A 19,465-nucleotide genomic window follows, 5' to 3' on the forward strand; every position below is an offset into this window, starting at 1 on the left:
AGTTTATGCAAATCCCTGAAGTATTACAAAAGCTACATTTTCAAGGAATAATTCCATTTTTAAGAATCAAAACAGTTCAACTGGTTACCTTTGGTAAGTGAAAACCTCACAGAGGAGTGCCTCAGAGTTTGCAAGCCCATTAGTTGTGTAAGTTTCATCTATTCCAGTGAAATCCATTCCCTGCCCAGTCCCAATAAAGCACATGCTCTCATTCACAAGCCTTCAGATAACATATTAGACGGTGTAGAATGTATTATGTCACCTCATGACAGCCAACTGAAAGCTCAAACATTACCATATGTAATTTATAAAAAAGCCTTCTCCAAGTATACAATACCATTCAACTTACCCTTCCCTCTTGCTAGTGTACAAGTTACACATAAGGCTTGATTAGTTGGACCTTTAGATGAGCATTCTGAGCAATTTTGTAAAAATAACTTTTGTCCAGATAAAAGCAGTATAAACAACTTTTTATTAATGGGCTTCATACTATGCATATTCTGGCAGGCTGTGGAGAAGGGCGATGACTGGCTTTTCTCTTAGTTAATTAGCGATTGAATTTGAGATTTGGAGGAACAGATTACTTTGGCTATGCATAAGATTTGGGAAGTAAAAATCAAACTGTTTATTATTTTTTACTATTTGAAAGCATTTTACACAGGTTTGATCTTCAGAATATCCTGGAATCAGTAGAAAAAATTTTAAATGAACAGTTTTGTATAATAGAAACCTTTCAGCAGTCAAAATTCTGACTAAAAAAATACATGCAAAACATACTCCTTTCAAAAACACAACTTTGAACAAAGCACCAAACTACACAGATATGCAGAATGAAACAGCATTTTAACTTCACCAAAAAGTAGTCTTCATAAAAAGGTGTAAAAGTCACCTATTCCCTAGGCACTGCTCACTTTTTAAACAGAACAGACAATAAAAATATTGTCCACATATCTGTGATCCCAGCTCAAGGGCTGTAGTTAGAAATTCCTCTACACTTCATGTTTTAATAGCGACCTGAAAGAGGAAAAAGTAAAGATACATTAATTCATTTTGTAATAACTAATAGACAAAATCTTTAAAAATAATATCAGTCAAAGCCTTTCAACATCTGTGATCACAGATTTTTATGTGGGTAACATAAATTCAAGAGCTAAGGGCTTGTCTGCATAGGGAAATTTACCAGTATTAACTATAGCACTGATCTTCCCTGTGTAAGCAAGTCCTGAGACACTTGACATATGGAGGACCAGTGTTTCAAGGTACTGAGAAAGGACAGATACAACGCAGATTACTATGTATAGCAGAAGGATGTTTCCATGTTTATTAGCAAAGAATGTGGGAACATTACTAACGTATCCCTTATGACCAAGTAAAAATAAATTAATAGCATTCTATTTTAAACAGAACCTACCCATATAAACACCTCTCCAGAATATGTGCAGATATAGTGAGATACTCCAGAAAGAAGCCCTCATTTTAGCAACGTTTTGATATTAAATACTACTAATACAAAAGCCATAACTCTGACTTTAATCTCAGATTAATTTAAAAAGTGTTATCTGTCCTATAGAAGATACTGTGTTGGGAAACTCCGTTACAACATGTTAGCCTCTGACGGGACTGATCATTTGATTTTGCCCATAACCAAAATGTTAACCGTGACATGGCAATATGGTGTAGCTGGGTCTCCCATGGAGTTTTTAAAAGCAAAGTTACGTATGGCAAGGAGACAAGAGTAAAACTGACATTTGCCTTGTCCTTAAAAGGTGGTCACTTGCTTGGAGAACTCTTTTTTCCCCCAAGAGGCACTAAACTAGATGGTGAGAATATTAAAGTTCCAGTAGTCAAGCCCAATTTTTTCTCTACATGGAAGTCATCATCCAATCAATGACAGCCAATTCTAAAACAAGACTTACGAGGTGAATAGGATCGAGACCTGGAGCGAGATCTGTAACCTCCTCGGCTGTAGTATGGGGATGGTGATCTTCTCCTGTGGAAAAGATTAACATGATAATTAAGCTAATTCAGGTTTCAAAGTAATTAACACTGATATACACAAATTCAAATGATACCAAGAAATACCATATTTTAATTCTCCTTCGACACCCCAATTGCTCATGATTAGTGTACATCTCATGAAAAGTGGTCACCAGAAATTTAGGGTTAATCCTGTCACACATGCACTGCAGCTGCCTGTGCAACGTTCTTAACTGGCAGTTGATTCACTGAAAACCACACATTGCTGAGCTGACACAGGAGCATCTGTATACTGTATTGATAGAAGCTACCTAAAAGTCAGTAAAGGTACTAGCACATAATGGCCATATGGGGTCACACCAATGGTCCATGTGGCCAAGTATCCTGTCCTCCAACAGCGCTGGATGCTTTAGAGGTAATGAACAAAGCAGGGCAATCATTGAGTGATCCACTCCCCGTTGTCCAGTCCCAGGACCTGGCAACCAGCCACGTAAGTACACTAACAGCATGGGGTTTGTCCCTGACCATCTTGGCTACTAGCCACTGATGACCCTAAGCTCCTGGAACTTTTCCCATTCTTTTTTGAATCTAGTTATACTTTTAGCCTTCACATCCCCCGGAAAGGAGTTCCACAGGTTCACTGTGTGCTGGGTGACTGCATGCCTATAAAAGCTATAGTGTGAAGAAAGCAAGCTTGAGGTACTTAATATTTCCAGAGAAAAGGTTTCATTTTATATTTTAAAAAACAAACCATGAGTAATGCCAATGTTAATTTTTGGTCTATTAAATATTCAGAGACTGAGAAACATTAATCTTATGTGTAATCAAACAGCATGCCATATGATAAGCAACAAACCAATACCTCTTATTTTAGATTTGTTTCTAATTTAAATATTTATTTGGAGATGAATAGTTAACATCAACAGCTGCAATCTCTGGGCTGGTCAAAAGTTAGCCAGGCCCCTCAAATCAAGGCTCTCTACATTTGTTTTTTCCCCCCACTGGGTCCTGTCCCCCAGCACTGAAGTCCACAGAATAGTTTAAGAGTAACTGAAAAATTCCTAACTCTTTGGCAGATTGTGAATTTTCTATGTGTAAACTCAATCACCAGCTTATGTTATCACCAACCTATATAATTTTAACCTGGTGGCCTTTTGTTTTAATGAGTTCTGTGGCTCGCTGAAGAACTGATTTGTTCACCAGTGACTATTCCACTTTCTTTTAATGCTTTCAGATGTACATTAGGCCTCAGCTGTTTGAATTTCTTAGGCAGGCTGTTTCATGAACATTTCTACTGTTCTTTGGATATTAAATCCTATCCAAGTATACCTGTAGATCTGATCCCTGTCCTGGGCAGCTCTCCATCCTCCTCCTCCTCCTCCACCACCTCCTCTGTGAAGACAGAAGCAAAATAACTTTTTTCGCACTTTATTATTTTCAACGGTATGAAACAAGGAAAACAAAGTGTTATATTGAATATAAAACTACAGTTGGATCACAGAGGAAAGACAAGAAAATACCTAAATAAAATTTGCTGCACTGTGTAAGTGTGAGCTACCTGTCTCATCACAGTTCATTTGTGTACCATGCCAAGCATGGCTTGGCAAAAATCACAGTGTCTGGGAAAGTTGAGGAAGTCTCATGGTCCGGTTTACCAATATTGTCCGTTATAATTTCCTATCCTCCAGGTAGCAGCAGTTTGAGATGATCTTCCATTTTAAATTGAAGCAAATGCAGTCACACTACTCTGTGCAAAAATTTGTACTTGCTCACTCACCAAGGAGCAGTAGTTATGTTTTGAAATGAGACAAATAAGATCAGTTCATTTTCATAATAGGATTTCATGCATGAGCTAGTAAAATTCTCATTATTTTAATGAAACTGTCTTAATTATGTAGTGGGGATGTAGTATAGGGTAGCCAAATAAAATATACTGTAAACATTATATGTTGTATACCATCTACAAACATGCCAGATGTCTTGCAATGCAAACAAGATATAGTCTCTGGTCCAAAGACATTATAATTGAAGTTCTAGACAAGACTCAAATGAGGGAAGGAAGCAGGAAAGGAAGGAAATGTTAGAAAAATAAGGAGTTGATTACTTTGGAATGAACACAGTATTTTGATAATTTTTCTGTTTGAAGTTACATAGGTAGTCTAACATAGGTCTGTCCATTCTGCTTTCCTCTCTGACCCTGCTCATCACTGCAATCTCAGCGCTTATTTGCGGCATAGATGAGGCCACAACTCTGCTCTTTCACACTGATCCTTTGGGCCTAATGGAAAAGAGTGACATGGAGATGTCGAAGGCTGAGCAGGTGGCTACATGGTCAAACTAGGAGTCATCACTAGACAACATCTTAGAGTGAAGACGTAGATTGTAGACAAAGCCACTTGACTGGTTTCCCTGGGAGAAGGCCAGTTATCTTGTAATTTGGATTACAGAGGATTCGGAGGGGAAAAGAAGAAGGGATAAGTGGATATTCAAAAACCTTTAGCTTTACTTCTCAAAGGCCAGACGCAAAATGATAAAAATTAACACTTTCCAGTGAGAGGCAGGCAGGAAAGGAGACTACATACTGAATATTTCTAATTGGGAATTCCTTACTATTTTTTCTAAAGACTAGTACAGCACCAATGTATGTAATTAGTGTCTGCTTGCAGCAAAAATGTGATTTATATTACTTAATTTGTGACAACACTCCTAGTTCCATAAGACCTGGCTAGGCGAGAGTACATTTCCTTAACACAATAGGGACCTGCTCCACAACTAGAGTTTCTAGGCACTATGGTAATACAGTACAAATAAACAAACAGTGTGAGGAAGTTAAGTTCTAACACGTCAAAAAGAGAAGGCATTTTAGCTATAAGGACAACTGGTAGATTCTTAAACATCCAGACACCGGAAGTAAGATTGTGGCTTCGCCTGAGCTTCAATTATGATAAAGGCTGTAAATATGCTGCAGAACAAGTTAAAATCCAAAAGCTACCTGCTTATTTTTAAGTCAGGGTAGGTGGAAAGATTGAGGCCCAGACAGTTTGTTGAAATTACATAAGGTGAGTTCCTGTATTCTTACCAAGCATTTCTGTTCTAAAAGCATGACACTTCTAGAACAAGAGTGTATGTAACAGGTAAAGGGGAGGAGAAAATAGTAGATAGGAAGATGAATATATGGAGATGTGGGGAATGTGTACGACTTATAAATTTTGGTTGATATTGTGAGGTTATAAAAATTTCTGTATGATGAAATGCCTTTGTCTGTCTGTATCCACCGCTGCTGACAGGGCTGTAAGCACTATTGCCTAGATGAGATACAATGGAGTAGGTATGGTTAGATAGAGAAGGAGATAAAGTACGGTTGTCCTAGAAGGCGCGACAGCTAAGGAATAAAAGTTTTAAAACCTCATAACTGCACAAAATCTGCCTCAGGCCTGATGATAGGAAGTCATTAAAATACAAACGAAGAAAATGAACTACTAGATATTAGCTTAACATTTAAATTGTGTCTTGACTCTGTTACGGGGTCCAACTTTGTTCATGCGACCAATCTGAAAATTCAGATGTAACATGACATTTTTCATCAAGACCACCGCCAACTGACTATATTCATGTGTGTTTTAAATAAATTTCAAACAAACAGTTTTACAATTTATCTATGCCAACATATGTTAACTATGAACTCTCAGTCACGTGAAGTACAACCACGCTAGGTTTGTCAGACTTAAATCCTCTGCAAAATGAAACTGCTATTAAGCCTCGTTAGCACTGCCACTTTAAACAGTTGCCCTCTACCCTTTTATCTATATCATAGACTCCAAAGTTCCTACACTACCCCTGCATTCTACAGAGTTTTATCTACAATTCAGCACTGCCTAAGGTTTCACTTTCACCCTTAATTTGTTTTATTTTCTCATTTCCTACAGTTAGTCACTGTGTTGGATCCTGAAGCAACTGTTGTGCATAACAGGCTTTACAACAGGAAAATCTAACTATGGATGCCAAGGAGTTAGCTGATAGATATGAAGCCATGAAATATGACTGCCCTCTGTTTTGTAGAAAGGCTGTGTTACATTTTCATAGGATAGATGTACACTCTAACTTTCAAAATAAATCTTCCACTGCTGTACTCCAAGTGGGAATAACTTTGAGCATTGGTGGTCACGGCTATTTTTACCACTGTATTGACTACGTTTCTCCAGAGCATGGCTAGACCACCAGATGGGAAAACGCAAGTGGCAGAGGTCTATACTAGTTCTTTCACCACTGCTGTCTCTTGGAGATTTTTTTTCTTCCCTTTTTGGGCCAGCGTACAGAAGAGGTGTGTATGCGTGCTTGCTCTTAAAGCTGAAGTAGTCACAGCATAGACACTATTAAGCTATTGAAATTATACAGATATACATGTAAGTATAGCATTATGGACTATATGTTGAAATAAGATCTCATTCAAACTTAATTCTGATCTGTCTGTCACACTGGCTGTACATCACAAACAACAGATAGCAAACAACAATTATTTGCAGTAAAGACCAAAGATTTCAAAACTAGAACTTGGTTGTAGAATAGTGACTTCAAATGAGTTTCAAAAGGTAGAGTTCTAACATTTAATAAGTTAAAAAGAAATGCAAATAATTTACTTCACAAAAAGCAGGAGATTCAAGAGAAATTCTAGCCCAAGGTGATCTGCACACATTTTGGTATTTGTTACTAGTGGCTCACCTATAAGATCTGCTGTAATATTCACGATCATCATATCCTCTGTCATACCCTCTGTCATAGTAATCTCTTCGTCGGGAGCTGCCACTGCATGGAACAGTGAAACAAAGTTACAAAAATATAAAATACTGCATACAGGCAAGCCTGGCTGAGCTAATAGTACTGTAGGAATCTTCAAATAAGGTAGTCAGGAAGTGTAACTGCAAACAATCTGGATGTAACTTTTTGACATGAACACTAAGTTTAAATATGGCAGGAGAAATTCTTTTCTAAGACATCTTTCACCTATTTGTAATTTTCGGGGGGTGGGGTGGGAGGGAGTCCCTTTTGGAAGGATTTTTCCTCAGTGAGCCCAGTATCATAGAAGATGAGAGTTGGAAGAGACCTTGGGAGGCCATCTAGTCCAACCCACAGTAGTACTTAAAACATACAAAAACCGTTTTAGTTACACAGCTACTAAACTGACTTTTCAAAAAAGCTGTCAACCGACAAAAATGTTTTCTTCAAGTCTTTCAACATGAGATCTTAGTTCTCATGTGCTTCTGATGGTATGAAACCAAAATTTTTAATGCAAGCTTTTTAGATCGCAAGCTCAGATTTAAAGCTACAAGTTTAACATTTCTGGGTATGTATGGCTTCTCCTACTGTTGGCCTCCAACTGCCCACTCCCTCTTGGTTTTCCAGGCATCATTTCCCATGGAAAACAATTATGCTGATAGATCTGGACAAGACACATCTGCCAACTGGAAACAAGTTAAGAACTGACTAAATTAAGGAACATTAGACAGGTAGATACAAAGTACTGACATTGATGCATTTTTGGTGCATCAGGTTTTTTGAAAAAGCATTGAAGTGTTGTATTACCAGTAAGTGAAAAAAGTTCATGTAGTTTTATTTCTGTTTATGGTTATCTAAACAGAAAAAAATTACAAGACACTAAATTATTGTACACAAATGCATCTCGACTTTTCACAGTTGGAAGAAGCATACAACCTTTGAGGGCTACCCACAAGTAAGGATTAAATAAAAGTTATGGAATTTGCTTCAACGATAACTATATAAGTTTGTCATTTTCATAAACTGAATGGCAGTTACTTTGCTAATAAGTGCCATCGTTTGACATTTTAAAGGTTGCTTTATCTGAAAATAGATTTTTTAGATTACATTTTTTCCTGACAGTGTTGTTTGATATGTAGCCGCAATGTTGACTGGCTCATTTTAACATTTGGTGCAAATACACAAATCAAGGTGCACTACTATTTTATGCCCATATACCAAGAGTTGCATGTGTACTTTTGGAAGTCTGGGACATTAAACAAAAATCAGGATTGTGTTGATACAGAATTCCTGCAAAAGCACAGATAATTTTGCAAAACAAAACGAAGATTACTTGGCAAACTAAATGTGCATTTCCTTTATGCCACTTGTGCTACTCAATTTCTGAAATAACTTACTAAGTTGGTCTCCCCATGTAGATTCCAGGTGTAGGGGTGTGAGGCCTTTTTGTTATGGAGAAATCTACCCGGATTCTTCTCCCATCAAGTTCCATTCCATTGGCACGCTCTTTAGCCTATATGGAGTGAAACAATCATGATTTAGATAGTTTTAACTGCAAACAGATTAACTTCAGCTTAATAACTGCTAACACAGGTTTCTATCGACTACTTCTCCTCCTTTCCCAACTAGCTGGGGTTGTATCGTTGATCTGTCTTTTCCAAGTTTGCCAGTCCAATGCTTGCTCCATATCCACTTCATCCTCCCTTACAGTCCATCCACCGTTTATTTGGCTGTCCTCTTGTTCTCAGCCCGGAAACTCTAGTCTCAGATGTCTCCCTAATGGGATGGCTTTCATACATCTTTGTACATGCTGATGCCTTCTCAGCTTCTTTAATAGCTTCTCTCAGATACTGCAAACCTTGGTTTCATGCCTGATGACATAATTCCACATGTGGTCCTCCAAGGTCTCCCCTCTCATTTCAATAACTTCAAGTCTTCTCAAGTGCCTCTCTTTGGTTACCCATCTCTCTGATCCACACAGAAGAGCCGGTCTTACCATGGTTTTCTATAGTTGCCCCATATACAATCTGCGCATTCATTTATTAGAAGTCACTCCATTTACCTGTCACCAGACTTCCCTCATGCTCAGCTGTCTTGGTTATGGTTCTCTGATTTCTCTATTTGTCACTAACCAGCCCCACCAGATAAACACAGATACCACCTGATTTAGGTGCTGGCCCTCAGTGTTGATATTCATCTGTCGTAGTTCTGAGCAAATCACCCACATGATTTCTCTCTTCTTCACTCATTTTGACACTATATAGTTTTTTAGTTCCCTATTGCCAGCATCAATTGCCTGGACCAAATCTTCCTCACCATCGGCCATTAGCAAAATTTAATTTGTACAGATCTTCATACAACCTTCAATATGGATTTACTTACCTATGAAGTCTCACAATTATGAATAGTAATGAACTAAGCACTAATCCCTGGTGGAGTCCAACCTTCACCTTGAAGCCTTCCTTGAAACACTGAAGGGCAACTGGCTCTTTTGTCATGGAACCCTCATACAAACCCATCACCATCTGGACAAGATCTTCCAGTACCTCATAGAATTAGAGATGCACCAGCAGTCATGTACGTATTTTGCCAGATGCTCTCTCTCTCTAAACAAAAAAACAGAACAAAACACAAAAAACCACCACACAACAAAAAAAACCACACAACAGAAAAGCCCAACCAATGAACCAGGCTAGATATTTTCTTCCAGCTTCTCTGTCATCAACTGTCTGCCAATGAATACCCTATTTTCCTTTTCTAAAGCCAAACTGCTTTATTCCTTAAATGGGCTACACATTTCAGAGAATGCAGCTATGATTCTCAGTTTCACACAGAGGCACAGAAGCTTCAAACAGTTGTGTAGGTCACTTTTGTGTTTGTATATCGGTACCAATATGGAATTATCTTTTCTTCACAGAGTGCAGAATGTGTGTGAGCCAATGTACCCCAGCCTCTCTCAAGGCTTTGATCATTTCCACCATTGCTTCATCTGGACCTGCTGCTTTTCCAGGTGACCTGTGGGCAGACCTCAAGAGAATCTATATTCCTAATTATTGCTTCATATGACAATACAGCATATAAAGGATAAAGCACATTAAGTAGACCCCCAGAATTTTTGCTGTCAGTTACATACAAGACCCCTGCATCCTTTATGAATGGTGTGTTCACTTTGTCATCTTCCTTTTGTTTCTTGTCCATGAGATCATATATATTTTCTTTTTGGCAAATTGAGAAGTTGTGCATCTCATTATACAGTGTACCCAAAGCTAGGTTTCTTGCCTTCTTTACTGCTTGTCTGGAGGCTCTCTAGGTAGCATCCACTTGTTCTGAAGGGCTACTTTCCTAATGCATGTTTCATCAAAGCAAATCTCGTACTGGATCCATTTGCCAACTGCGACCCATTACAACCAATGTGTTGGCGGTCCCAGTGGTTTGCTTCAGGTAGCCGTACACACATCTTCAATTTCAGTTTGTATTTAAGAAGGTAACTCTGGTACAACTGGAGATTTACCTTGTATTTTTGTTTAAAGCATAACTCACACCTTTATTTTGTGCTGAGATACCAACAAGGGACAGGATCTAATAATTCCTCAAGATGGCTTACAGCTCTTATATGATGAATAGAGTTAGTCTTTTGGGATATGTGTAAGTTACACAGCTGGAGGTGAAAGTATGGGCAACATTAATAGTCTAACTGCCATGGTCAGGTTCTAGTCTCCAAGCACTCTGAAAAGGTGTATTTCAAATGTCAATAATAAATATTGCTTCAATGTGTATTTTAAAAAACGCAATATGATTGTGACTTTGGGCACATTTTTGATTAATTATGCTAATATAAAAACTAAAACCATATAAACTTTTAAAATATTGTTTTAAGATTATCATACGTTTACCCGTTTGTCAAGACCTACATCCAAAGTCAAATGCACGACAGGCGAGAGTTTAATATCTCATCTATTTCAAAATTCAGAATTAAAAGTTAACTGGTTTGTAAGCCTGATTACAAATTAAAATCCTCCATTCAGTTGATTTAAATACTAAAATAGTGTTTCATTCATCCCAGAGGATCACAAAGCAATTTACAATTATATTCATATAAACAGTACTAGTGAAATGCAACAACCAGCAGGAAAAAGCAGCTTTGGTCAAACACACATAACCAGCTATGTGGAATTATTTATTTCTCACCAACACAGGGCTCAACTGACCTGAAATTTACTGAAATTTTAACCTGTGGTATTTGAAATAGTTATCACTAAATCATTCCTTTCAGACGCTTGCCTTTTAACCAATTGGTCAAATCAGTTCGAGTAAATACATTAATAAGTCCGTCAGTTATTTTGAAGAATCGTTAATAGACTACAGAAAACAAATGCCAATGCTTCCAAGATTGCTGTTTTTGTTCAGGTGCATATTTTCATTATAGCAGTTTCAAGTACTAATGAATACTTACCGTAATTCCTTTTCTACATTGTCTCAAACACAGGTTTAAAAAAAAATAAATTACATTTTACAGGGCTATGTACTAGTTATACAGGAATAAGTTTTTAACAGTTGGGAATTGCAAATTTTAAAAGCATTATATATTCCAGCTTACCTCCTTTGCATCATCAACATTTTCAAAATACACAAATGCAAATCCTCTTGAACGCCGAGACTGCTGGTCATACACAATGGAAACATCAGCAATTGGGCCATACTTGGAGAACACTTCTCTCAGGTCCCTTTCTGTGGTGTATAGACTCAATCCAAACACACCGAGACAACAGTTTGGGTCAGGATTTGCCTAGAAGAATAAAAAAAAAGTTTCTCCTTTCAAACTTTTAGCAATACAATGACTTTATAAACGTGAGTTGATTTGGCATGACTTCAAGACAGAAAAATCTACTGCTATCTAAGAAGCTAGTTTTACTTACAACAGACATGTGTTAGGAACAAATCTTCAGACTTAGCTTTCACAAAAACATGTTTTGCATTTCTCACCTCAAGAGGAGCACACAATTACCATGCCAAACTTCGTAGTGGGGACTGTTTGGAAGCGTCCAATAGTCTATACACAGACTAGGGTGCTGACTGGTGAATACGAATATCTGTATATAGGTCTGCGAGCACCTCTATATTGGAGTAGTTTGGCATTTATTTTATTCCTCATTTTAGAGGGTTGAGAATGAACATGACTTTTTAGTCAAGCTAATTTGTTTTTGTTTAATGAAGACATCAAGGCAGTTTTCATTCCCCAATTCCTCCCGCTCCCTCCACCCCCCCAAGTGTCCTGACTAGGAAACTTTGGAAACTAAAAAATTAAGCCTATTTCTTTACTGAATATTTTATCTCGAGTGGGTATGTACACTTATTTGTTATTGTAGGGATGTTCTTGAATCAGTCACTTTTTTAAGTACAAGAAAAAAAGCATTTGTTTGGCAACAAAAATTACATGGACTTTGCAAACAAGGTAGATAAATTAAAGGGCCTATCAACTTTGACTGTACCCTTTAAAAGATTTTAATAGAAAGCTTCAGGGTTTAAGGTGCCTGAATCTATGACAAAATACTGTGTATTTCAAGAGACTGATGCAACAAATCTAGTTTATTAATTCTGAAACCTACAAAAAGGTAATTGTCAGACCTGTTTAACAGAGAACTACCACCATATTAATTTAAGAGTGCGCTAATAGTCAACATTTGTTTAGAAAAATATCTACATTAACGTACAACTTTCAGTGAACAGGCACCTTAAGTTACTGTAAGCACTGTGAAACTTCAAAAATTACAAGCTCAAATGTGATCAAATAAGAAATATCTGAAGATCGAAACATTATGATGAGTGGGTAACTCGTACTTCAGTACGTTAAACAGAACACACAGAAGACAAAAACTTACAAATACCTAAGATCACAATTTTCTTCCAGAAATTGTTCAAGTCATCATAACATAACATTTAAAATGTGGTAATTTATAGTTACAAACTAACTTCTCATGTTTTGCTGTGAATTTTTATTATTGTAGTACACCATGAAGATTAAATTTAGTTTCCAAATCCAAGAAGCAGATTGCTTTTATAGATTCCTTAGTTAAAGGGGAAGGACAAACAGATTGAAAATTGCAATACACCCAACAGCTACATTTAACAATCCCAATGTGTTAAAGTAACAGTCTTACCCTGTTTCCAACATGACGCCTACGAGTAGACATAGGGGAATGGCTGTGACTGTGTCGTCGTCGATAATCCCGACTATAAGACCTGCTCCGGGACCTCCTGTGAGAGCGGGAACGAGAGCGTGATCTTGTATAGTGTCTACGAGAACTCCTCCTTGACCTAGATCTGTGCAGAGAAAGAATTAAGTTACTTCTGAGGGGTTACCATGTTGCAACTACACATTAACATGAGGAAATCAAAAATTACCTATAAACAGAAAATGGATAACTTAAAAGTCATGTTGTACTACATCTTGTAGGGCAATACAACCTATTTCATCACCAGTTCTCAAGTTTCTCAACTCAATCTTTATACTCAGATTAGATTACTTTAGGGTATTCACCACTATAGCAGGCCCCCATATAATTTCCATTGCAAAAACAGAATTCCAAACTCCATTTCAACCTCAACATTGAAAGATATACCAGGTATTCCTATTTATCAATACAAGGGGATACCTAATGAAGCTGAAAAACAACTACTTTAAGAACTGTAAGGAAATAATCTTCACAGTATAAAACAACCATGCAGCACTTGGCCAAAAGGCATTAAGATAAAGAGCTAAGTGGGAGCTGAAAAAGATTAGACATTTATATTGAGTATGAGAACATCCAGTTACTCTAGCAATTAAAACTCACCACTAACCATTGTTCTAAGTGTTGCCGTTATACGGTAACACTTGTGGTAGGGACCCCCTGTGCAACAGAGCTTCTGGAAGCTTTCTGGAAAGGCAGTGCTTGTTGGAACAGTGCAAATGCCCTCTTTCAGCATTGACTATTTGGAGATCATAAGAAGCTGTGCAGTCCCAATCTGCTTTAATTCCTTCCATTAAACCTTCTAGAGCTCTTAAAACAGCTGAACTGTTAACTAAGAGGGAAGTTGGGCGATGAAGCCAGGTAACATTCCTTGAGCTGTCTTGTGTTAGAACTTAACTAAGCAGGGAATTAGCTTAACATAGTGCTGACCACAACCTGTCCATGTCTACACTAACATAGGAGTCAGCATATTACCTTACTTGACACCTCAACAGCAATGTTTAATAAATTTGTAGTTGAGTAACGCCCTTGAAGAATAGAAGCTGATGGTCAACCTCTCTTCATAGTAGTCTCTGCATATTCCCTTTTGTGACTCAATCTTCAAAAGGACAGAGGTCAAGAAGGGACTAAAGGAAATGCAAAATGAGTCTAGACTACTGGGCAACTTGTCAAATTTGAAACTGGATTAATGTTGAAAAAAGAAAAAAAAAGCCAAACTTCACCTTTGTTTCAAGTGACTTTATACTCTTCAGTTGCAGAGACTTCTGGGGAAGGGGCAACGAAGATAGACTCTAGAAGTAATACCCTTCATCTAAAAGACAATGGTGGGGGGAGGAGAGAGCTAACTTTGTTCAAGTTGGAACAACCCCTTAGATGCTGCTGCAGATCTAGACTTTCTTTTGGAGTTTTATTTCTATGCAAAGCTTGCCATTAAAAAAAAGGAAGGTTTCCTACTTTGGCTTGTGACTAAACCAACAAGCAAGATAACTCGATATAAGCTCAGTTGACAATGCCCAATGTCAGAGTTCTGACTTATCTGACGGTATACAGAAAGCATGGAGTGCATGCCCTGGAACAGAGTGACCCATCAGTTACAGTCTTAATGGGCACTGGGAAGATGAGTCAAGAAAAGAGAATACCTGATTCCAAACCGACAATTGATATCAAAATACCTTAATCACTGGTGACATGGAGAATGCCAAGTCAAGCTTCCTGGAATTTTGATTTAAATTGGATTTTTTTTGATAAAATGCTTTTTGAGGAAAAAACCTACCTAAAGATATATCTTAATTAAGATATCTTTGAGCTATAATGTATCTCATCATGGAATAGGGATTATAAATTCAAATTCTACAGTATGAGACAATGTATTATTGTACTGTTTAAAAAAGGTTTGTAAATGAGTTCTAACAGTTCATGAATTAGGGACCCAATGTTCTGAGGTTCAAGGGGCTTCTGTACAGATTTAGGTTAATCTTTCTATCTACCCAATGGGACTCAGTATCTTCTAGAACGAGCACTATCAGAGATGCTTAGTTTTGCAGTTCTCAAATTGCAAATTTGTGTCTCCAGAGATATTTTTTGCTATTAATAGTAAAAATATTTTAAATAAATAAATATAGCGGTGAGAAAAGACCTCAACCCTATTGTTCCTCTACAAATGTATGTACATGGAGTCAATCCCTTACCTCTTTCTAAAATTGTTGGGGGCGGAATAGATCTGGACAAGGAGAAGTAGTAGTCTGGAGATAAATGTGAGAGGAAGAGAGAAGCAGTAGAAGGAAAAAAAGTGAAACTGGTTGAGCAGCATATTCCAAAAGTTTTTAGGTCTTTCTGAGTGTAGCCTTCATTGATTTGAGATCTATCTATCATACCATTCTCTCACTAGAAGGGAAAAAAACCTATACTGGCAGCAGGCCCATAAAAGAGATGCAGTTTGGGAATATTTTAATGAAGTTCCTCCACCTGCGAGTAAAACAGGCATGCATGCAAAATGCAAACAGTGCAACAAAGAAATGCAAGACCTGGTTGCCTGAATGAAACATCATGAGAAGTGCTCCTTCTCAGGAGGAAGCTGCGTTGAAGATGAAAGGAACATGTCTGAACATGCAGGATCTTCAGGTTGGTAAACTTTTATTTCATACTTCTTTCTTAAGAACTGCCTGTCTTCCTTCTGGAAGAGTCTTGATTTCTCATGTTTGAGCAAAAAATATAGTTGTTACTCTATGGTATTATCATTTTAGATGCAATTATGATAAATAAAAAGTTGAAATAGGCAAATTTTCCCTTTTATAAATTTCTCCCTTAAAGTAGTACTGATTGTCAGTGAATGCAATGAGTAATACTAAATGAGCTGTATGGTAATAATTAAATAACTACATTGACTTATTTTGTTTAGGAGAATCTATGCTCAACATATAGAATTCTGAAGACTACCCACCTTCAAGGTCACCACCATTTTATATAGTTTTAGAGTTATCTGCCAATGATAGTGTTTCAGTCACATCATGCAAGTCACACAGCCAATTATCACGTGTGGCGCAAAAAAGGAAGAAGTCTCCATCATCCAGAAACAGATAAGTTTGTGATAAGGACCAGAAGATTACAAAAAGAGGTAATAGATGAAAAAATTGCCCTGTTTGTTTATGCAACAAACTCTCCTTTCCATATGATTGAGAACCCACACTTCATTAACATGGTTCAGTCATTAAAACCAGGATACAGTACACCCAACAGAGCAGATGTCACAGGAAAATTGCTGGATCAAGCATATGAAAGAGAAACTGAGCAGTGTGCAAAAGGTCTAGATGGTAAAATTGTTAACTCGAATCTTGACAGATGGAGCAATGTCCATAATGATTCTGTTGCATGTGCTTGTGTGACAACAGAAGAAGGGAATGTCTTCCTTAGAGAAACAACTGATACATCAGGATATGCACACACAGTAGAATACTTACAAGAAGTAGCAGTAAAAGCTATAACTGAAAAAGATTCAGATGTCTAGTATGCAGCTTGGTCACAGACAATGCTGGAAATGTATCCAAGATGAGAAGTTTAGGAGAAAGAGTCCCAAGCTGACAACACACGGTTGCAGCGCTCATTTGATGAACTCTGAAGTCTTTGGCTAGGAGGTGCCAGAAATAAAGGCTAATGTTGTTGAATTTGTTAAAAAACTTCCGTTAACAACCATTTTGCAGCAGCTGCTCTGAAAAAACTGGGAGGAACCAAGGTAACTCCCCCACAAGATGTGCGATGGAACTCAATAGTTGACTGTATTGAGTTTTCAAGAACTGGCCTAATCTGATGACAGTTTGTGAACAAAATTGTGAAAAAACAGATGGCACTGTCACAGCCAAAGTTCTCAACATTGGGTTCAAGACAAATGTTGAACACATGCTGAGTACTCTGAAGTTTATTTCTGTAGCCTCGAAGAAACTGCAGGGAAATAGTTTTATTGCTGATACTGCTGAAGTCTGGAAGGAACTGAGTAAGATCTTAAAAGACAAATATGCAATGACAGAGTTAAATTACAAGCCTTAAAAAAAATGAATGGGACAAGCACTATCTCCAACTCATTGTTTTGCAAATATTCTCAATACTCGATACCAGGGTCAAACCTTAACTGCTGAAGAAGGAGAGCTGGCGAGGACATGGACATCCAGCAATCATCCCTCCATAATGCCAACTATAATAAATTTCAGAACTTAGGGTGAATCATTCAAGAAATATATGTTTGCTGATGATGTTTTTAAAAAAGTCACATCAGTGAACTGGTGGAAGTCAGTTAAGCACTTCGATTCAGAGACTGTTGAAGTGATAATCTCTCTTGTAAGACCAGTAGCTTCTTCTGCCAGTGTAGAAAGTGAGAAATCATATGGCACCTGAAAAACCAGGAAAGCTTGCTTTTCTTTTCCAGTTATGAACAAACAGGAAAATGAAGGTGAAGACTACTGCATTAGCTGCAGAAGCCAGTATTTTAAGTTTCTCATGTTGACCTGGCTAACAGTTAATTTTTTTTTTTAATATTTCATTTAACTATTTTACTCAATTTTAATAAAAACAAACCTGATTTTAAAAAAATTAAATGTTTAATTAAATTAAATTCATGCTTTTGTTAAATTATGTTTTCTGTTGAAGAAAAAATATCCAGAATACAAAGCATTATTGTTTTAGTGAAATAAAACAATTTAAATGTCTGTCTGGTGATGTTCTCCTAATACAGCACGGCAAAAAAATCCTCCAAATATTAATGATTAACCTGTTGAATTGGAGATGTATATGAAGCCATTAGGAGGTGAACTATCTGCTTCAACTACCTTTGGTAAATGAAATAACCAATCATTCATTTTCTGATATAGCTGTAAAACTAATCAGAAAAGTTTTCAAAATAAATCACTTTAAAAATGTATAGTGTGTACCTTCTAAAAATGAAACCTACATCTCTGAGTTGTGAAGAATCTGTATTAAGGTCATAGCAACCAACGAAATGCACTTTTATGTAGAAACCCATGTTTAAATCAAATCTTCCCGATTAGTGATTTAAATCAAATTGATTTAAATCAAGTCCACCCTGGGAAACTCTTGAACCCCTAACGCTACTGATATCTGCGGAGACAACCAGGAATCAGGTGCGGAAGGCATAGAGGGATCCCTGTTGCAGGACCCAGTGCAAATCTGCCTTCTTGGTGACAACCGGTGCAGATGCTGGGGTTGTCTGATATCTCAATCAAGGTTCAACAAGCTATCATTGTCAAGCAGAGCAATCTTTCAATGTAACACGACAAAAGAAGATGAGCCTTCTCTTGGATTGTGGCGACTTCCAGTTCTGATGCCACTATCAATATCAACAAGTCTCAAAATAGTCTGCAGTCATTAGGAAGTGACAAAGGTGTAGACGTGATTGTAGAATCTGAAGACTTAGTTTCATCATCAGTAGCAGAGAATCATTTGAAATCATTGCCTGCTTCCTCTCCATTTGAATCCGACAGATCATCATGTTGTCAGTTAGGGGTAGAGATTAAAATGCAATGTACTTTTCTCTCTTACAGGATGAACAAAAAAAAGCAAGTTCTTATGAGCCTCTGGCCTCCAGAAAGAGGACGGAGATCCTTGACAACATGGAGGTAAATGGGGACAGGAAAAGGGGTTCTACATCAAAGTTTCCCCAACAAACCTGCATTGCCCTGGAGAAGGCGGCCCAATTGGTGTCTAAGAGAAAAAGTGACATCCCACTCCCCATCTTCCCAAAAGCCAAAGCCTGAATGATCCAGAAAAAGTCTCCATGTCCATACTATATGACCCCTAGGCTGACTGAGAGCCCTCGAGAACCATGATTATGAATCAGAAGACTGGTAAATTCTCCAGATGCAAAGGAGGGATCCCAATGAATCTCTACAGAGAGCAATAGTCACTGTACAGATTGCAGAGGGGGTATCAATACCAAGGGAACAGCATTGTGAAAGGGAGAGCCAGAAGTAACAGGGATCAGCATTCACTGGAAGAGCTAGATATGCCTTTGAAATTAAGGCCTCTGATCTGCTCATGTGCTGCCCACTCTTTGAGTGTTGTGGATTTACGTAAGAATGGTCCTACTTGGTCAGACCAAGGCTTCATCTAGCCCAGTATCCTGTCTTCTGACAGTGGCCAATGCCAGGTGCCCCAGAGGGAATGAACAGAACAGGTAATCATCAAGCGATTCATCCTGTTGCTCATTCCCAGCTTCTGGCAAATAGAGGCTAAGGACACCATTCCTGCCCACCCTTGCTAATAGCCATTGATGGACCTATCCTCCATGAATTTATCCAGTTCTTTTTTGAACCTGGTTATGGTCTTGGCCTTCATAACATCCTCTGGCAAGGAGTTCTACAGACTGACTGTGGGTTGTGTGAAGAAACACTTCCTTTTGTTTGTTTTAAACCTGCTAACTCTTAATTTCATTTGGTGACTCCTAGTTCGTGTTATGAGAAGTAGTAAACACTTCCGTA

At 37.8% G+C, this 19,465-nt stretch overlaps 1 protein-coding gene across 1 annotated transcript in view; it reads right to left on the minus strand.

Moving 5' to 3' along the window:
- Window positions 1–453: 453 nt before the first annotated feature.
- Window positions 454–19,465, minus strand: part of TRA2B (transformer 2 beta homolog) — a 34,105-nt gene continuing 15,093 nt past the window's right edge. Inside the window, exons 3-9 of the mRNA XM_030574353.1 lie at window positions 12,909–13,071; window positions 11,348–11,536; window positions 8,148–8,263; window positions 6,697–6,780; window positions 3,307–3,369; window positions 1,917–1,990; window positions 454–1,014 (exon numbers count right to left, since the gene is read on the minus strand). Coding sequence (XP_030430213.1) covers window positions 1,004–1,014; window positions 1,917–1,990; window positions 3,307–3,369; window positions 6,697–6,780; window positions 8,148–8,263; window positions 11,348–11,536; window positions 12,909–13,071 — 700 coding nt within the window. The 3' untranslated portion in view covers window positions 454–1,003. The remainder of the gene's footprint in view (window positions 1,015–1,916; window positions 1,991–3,306; window positions 3,370–6,696; window positions 6,781–8,147; window positions 8,264–11,347; window positions 11,537–12,908; window positions 13,072–19,465) is intronic.

Source organism: Gopherus evgoodei, chromosome 9 (assembly GCF_007399415.2).
Source record: "Gopherus evgoodei ecotype Sinaloan lineage chromosome 9, rGopEvg1_v1.p, whole genome shotgun sequence".
NCBI lineage: Eukaryota > Metazoa > Chordata > Testudines > Testudinidae > Gopherus > Gopherus evgoodei.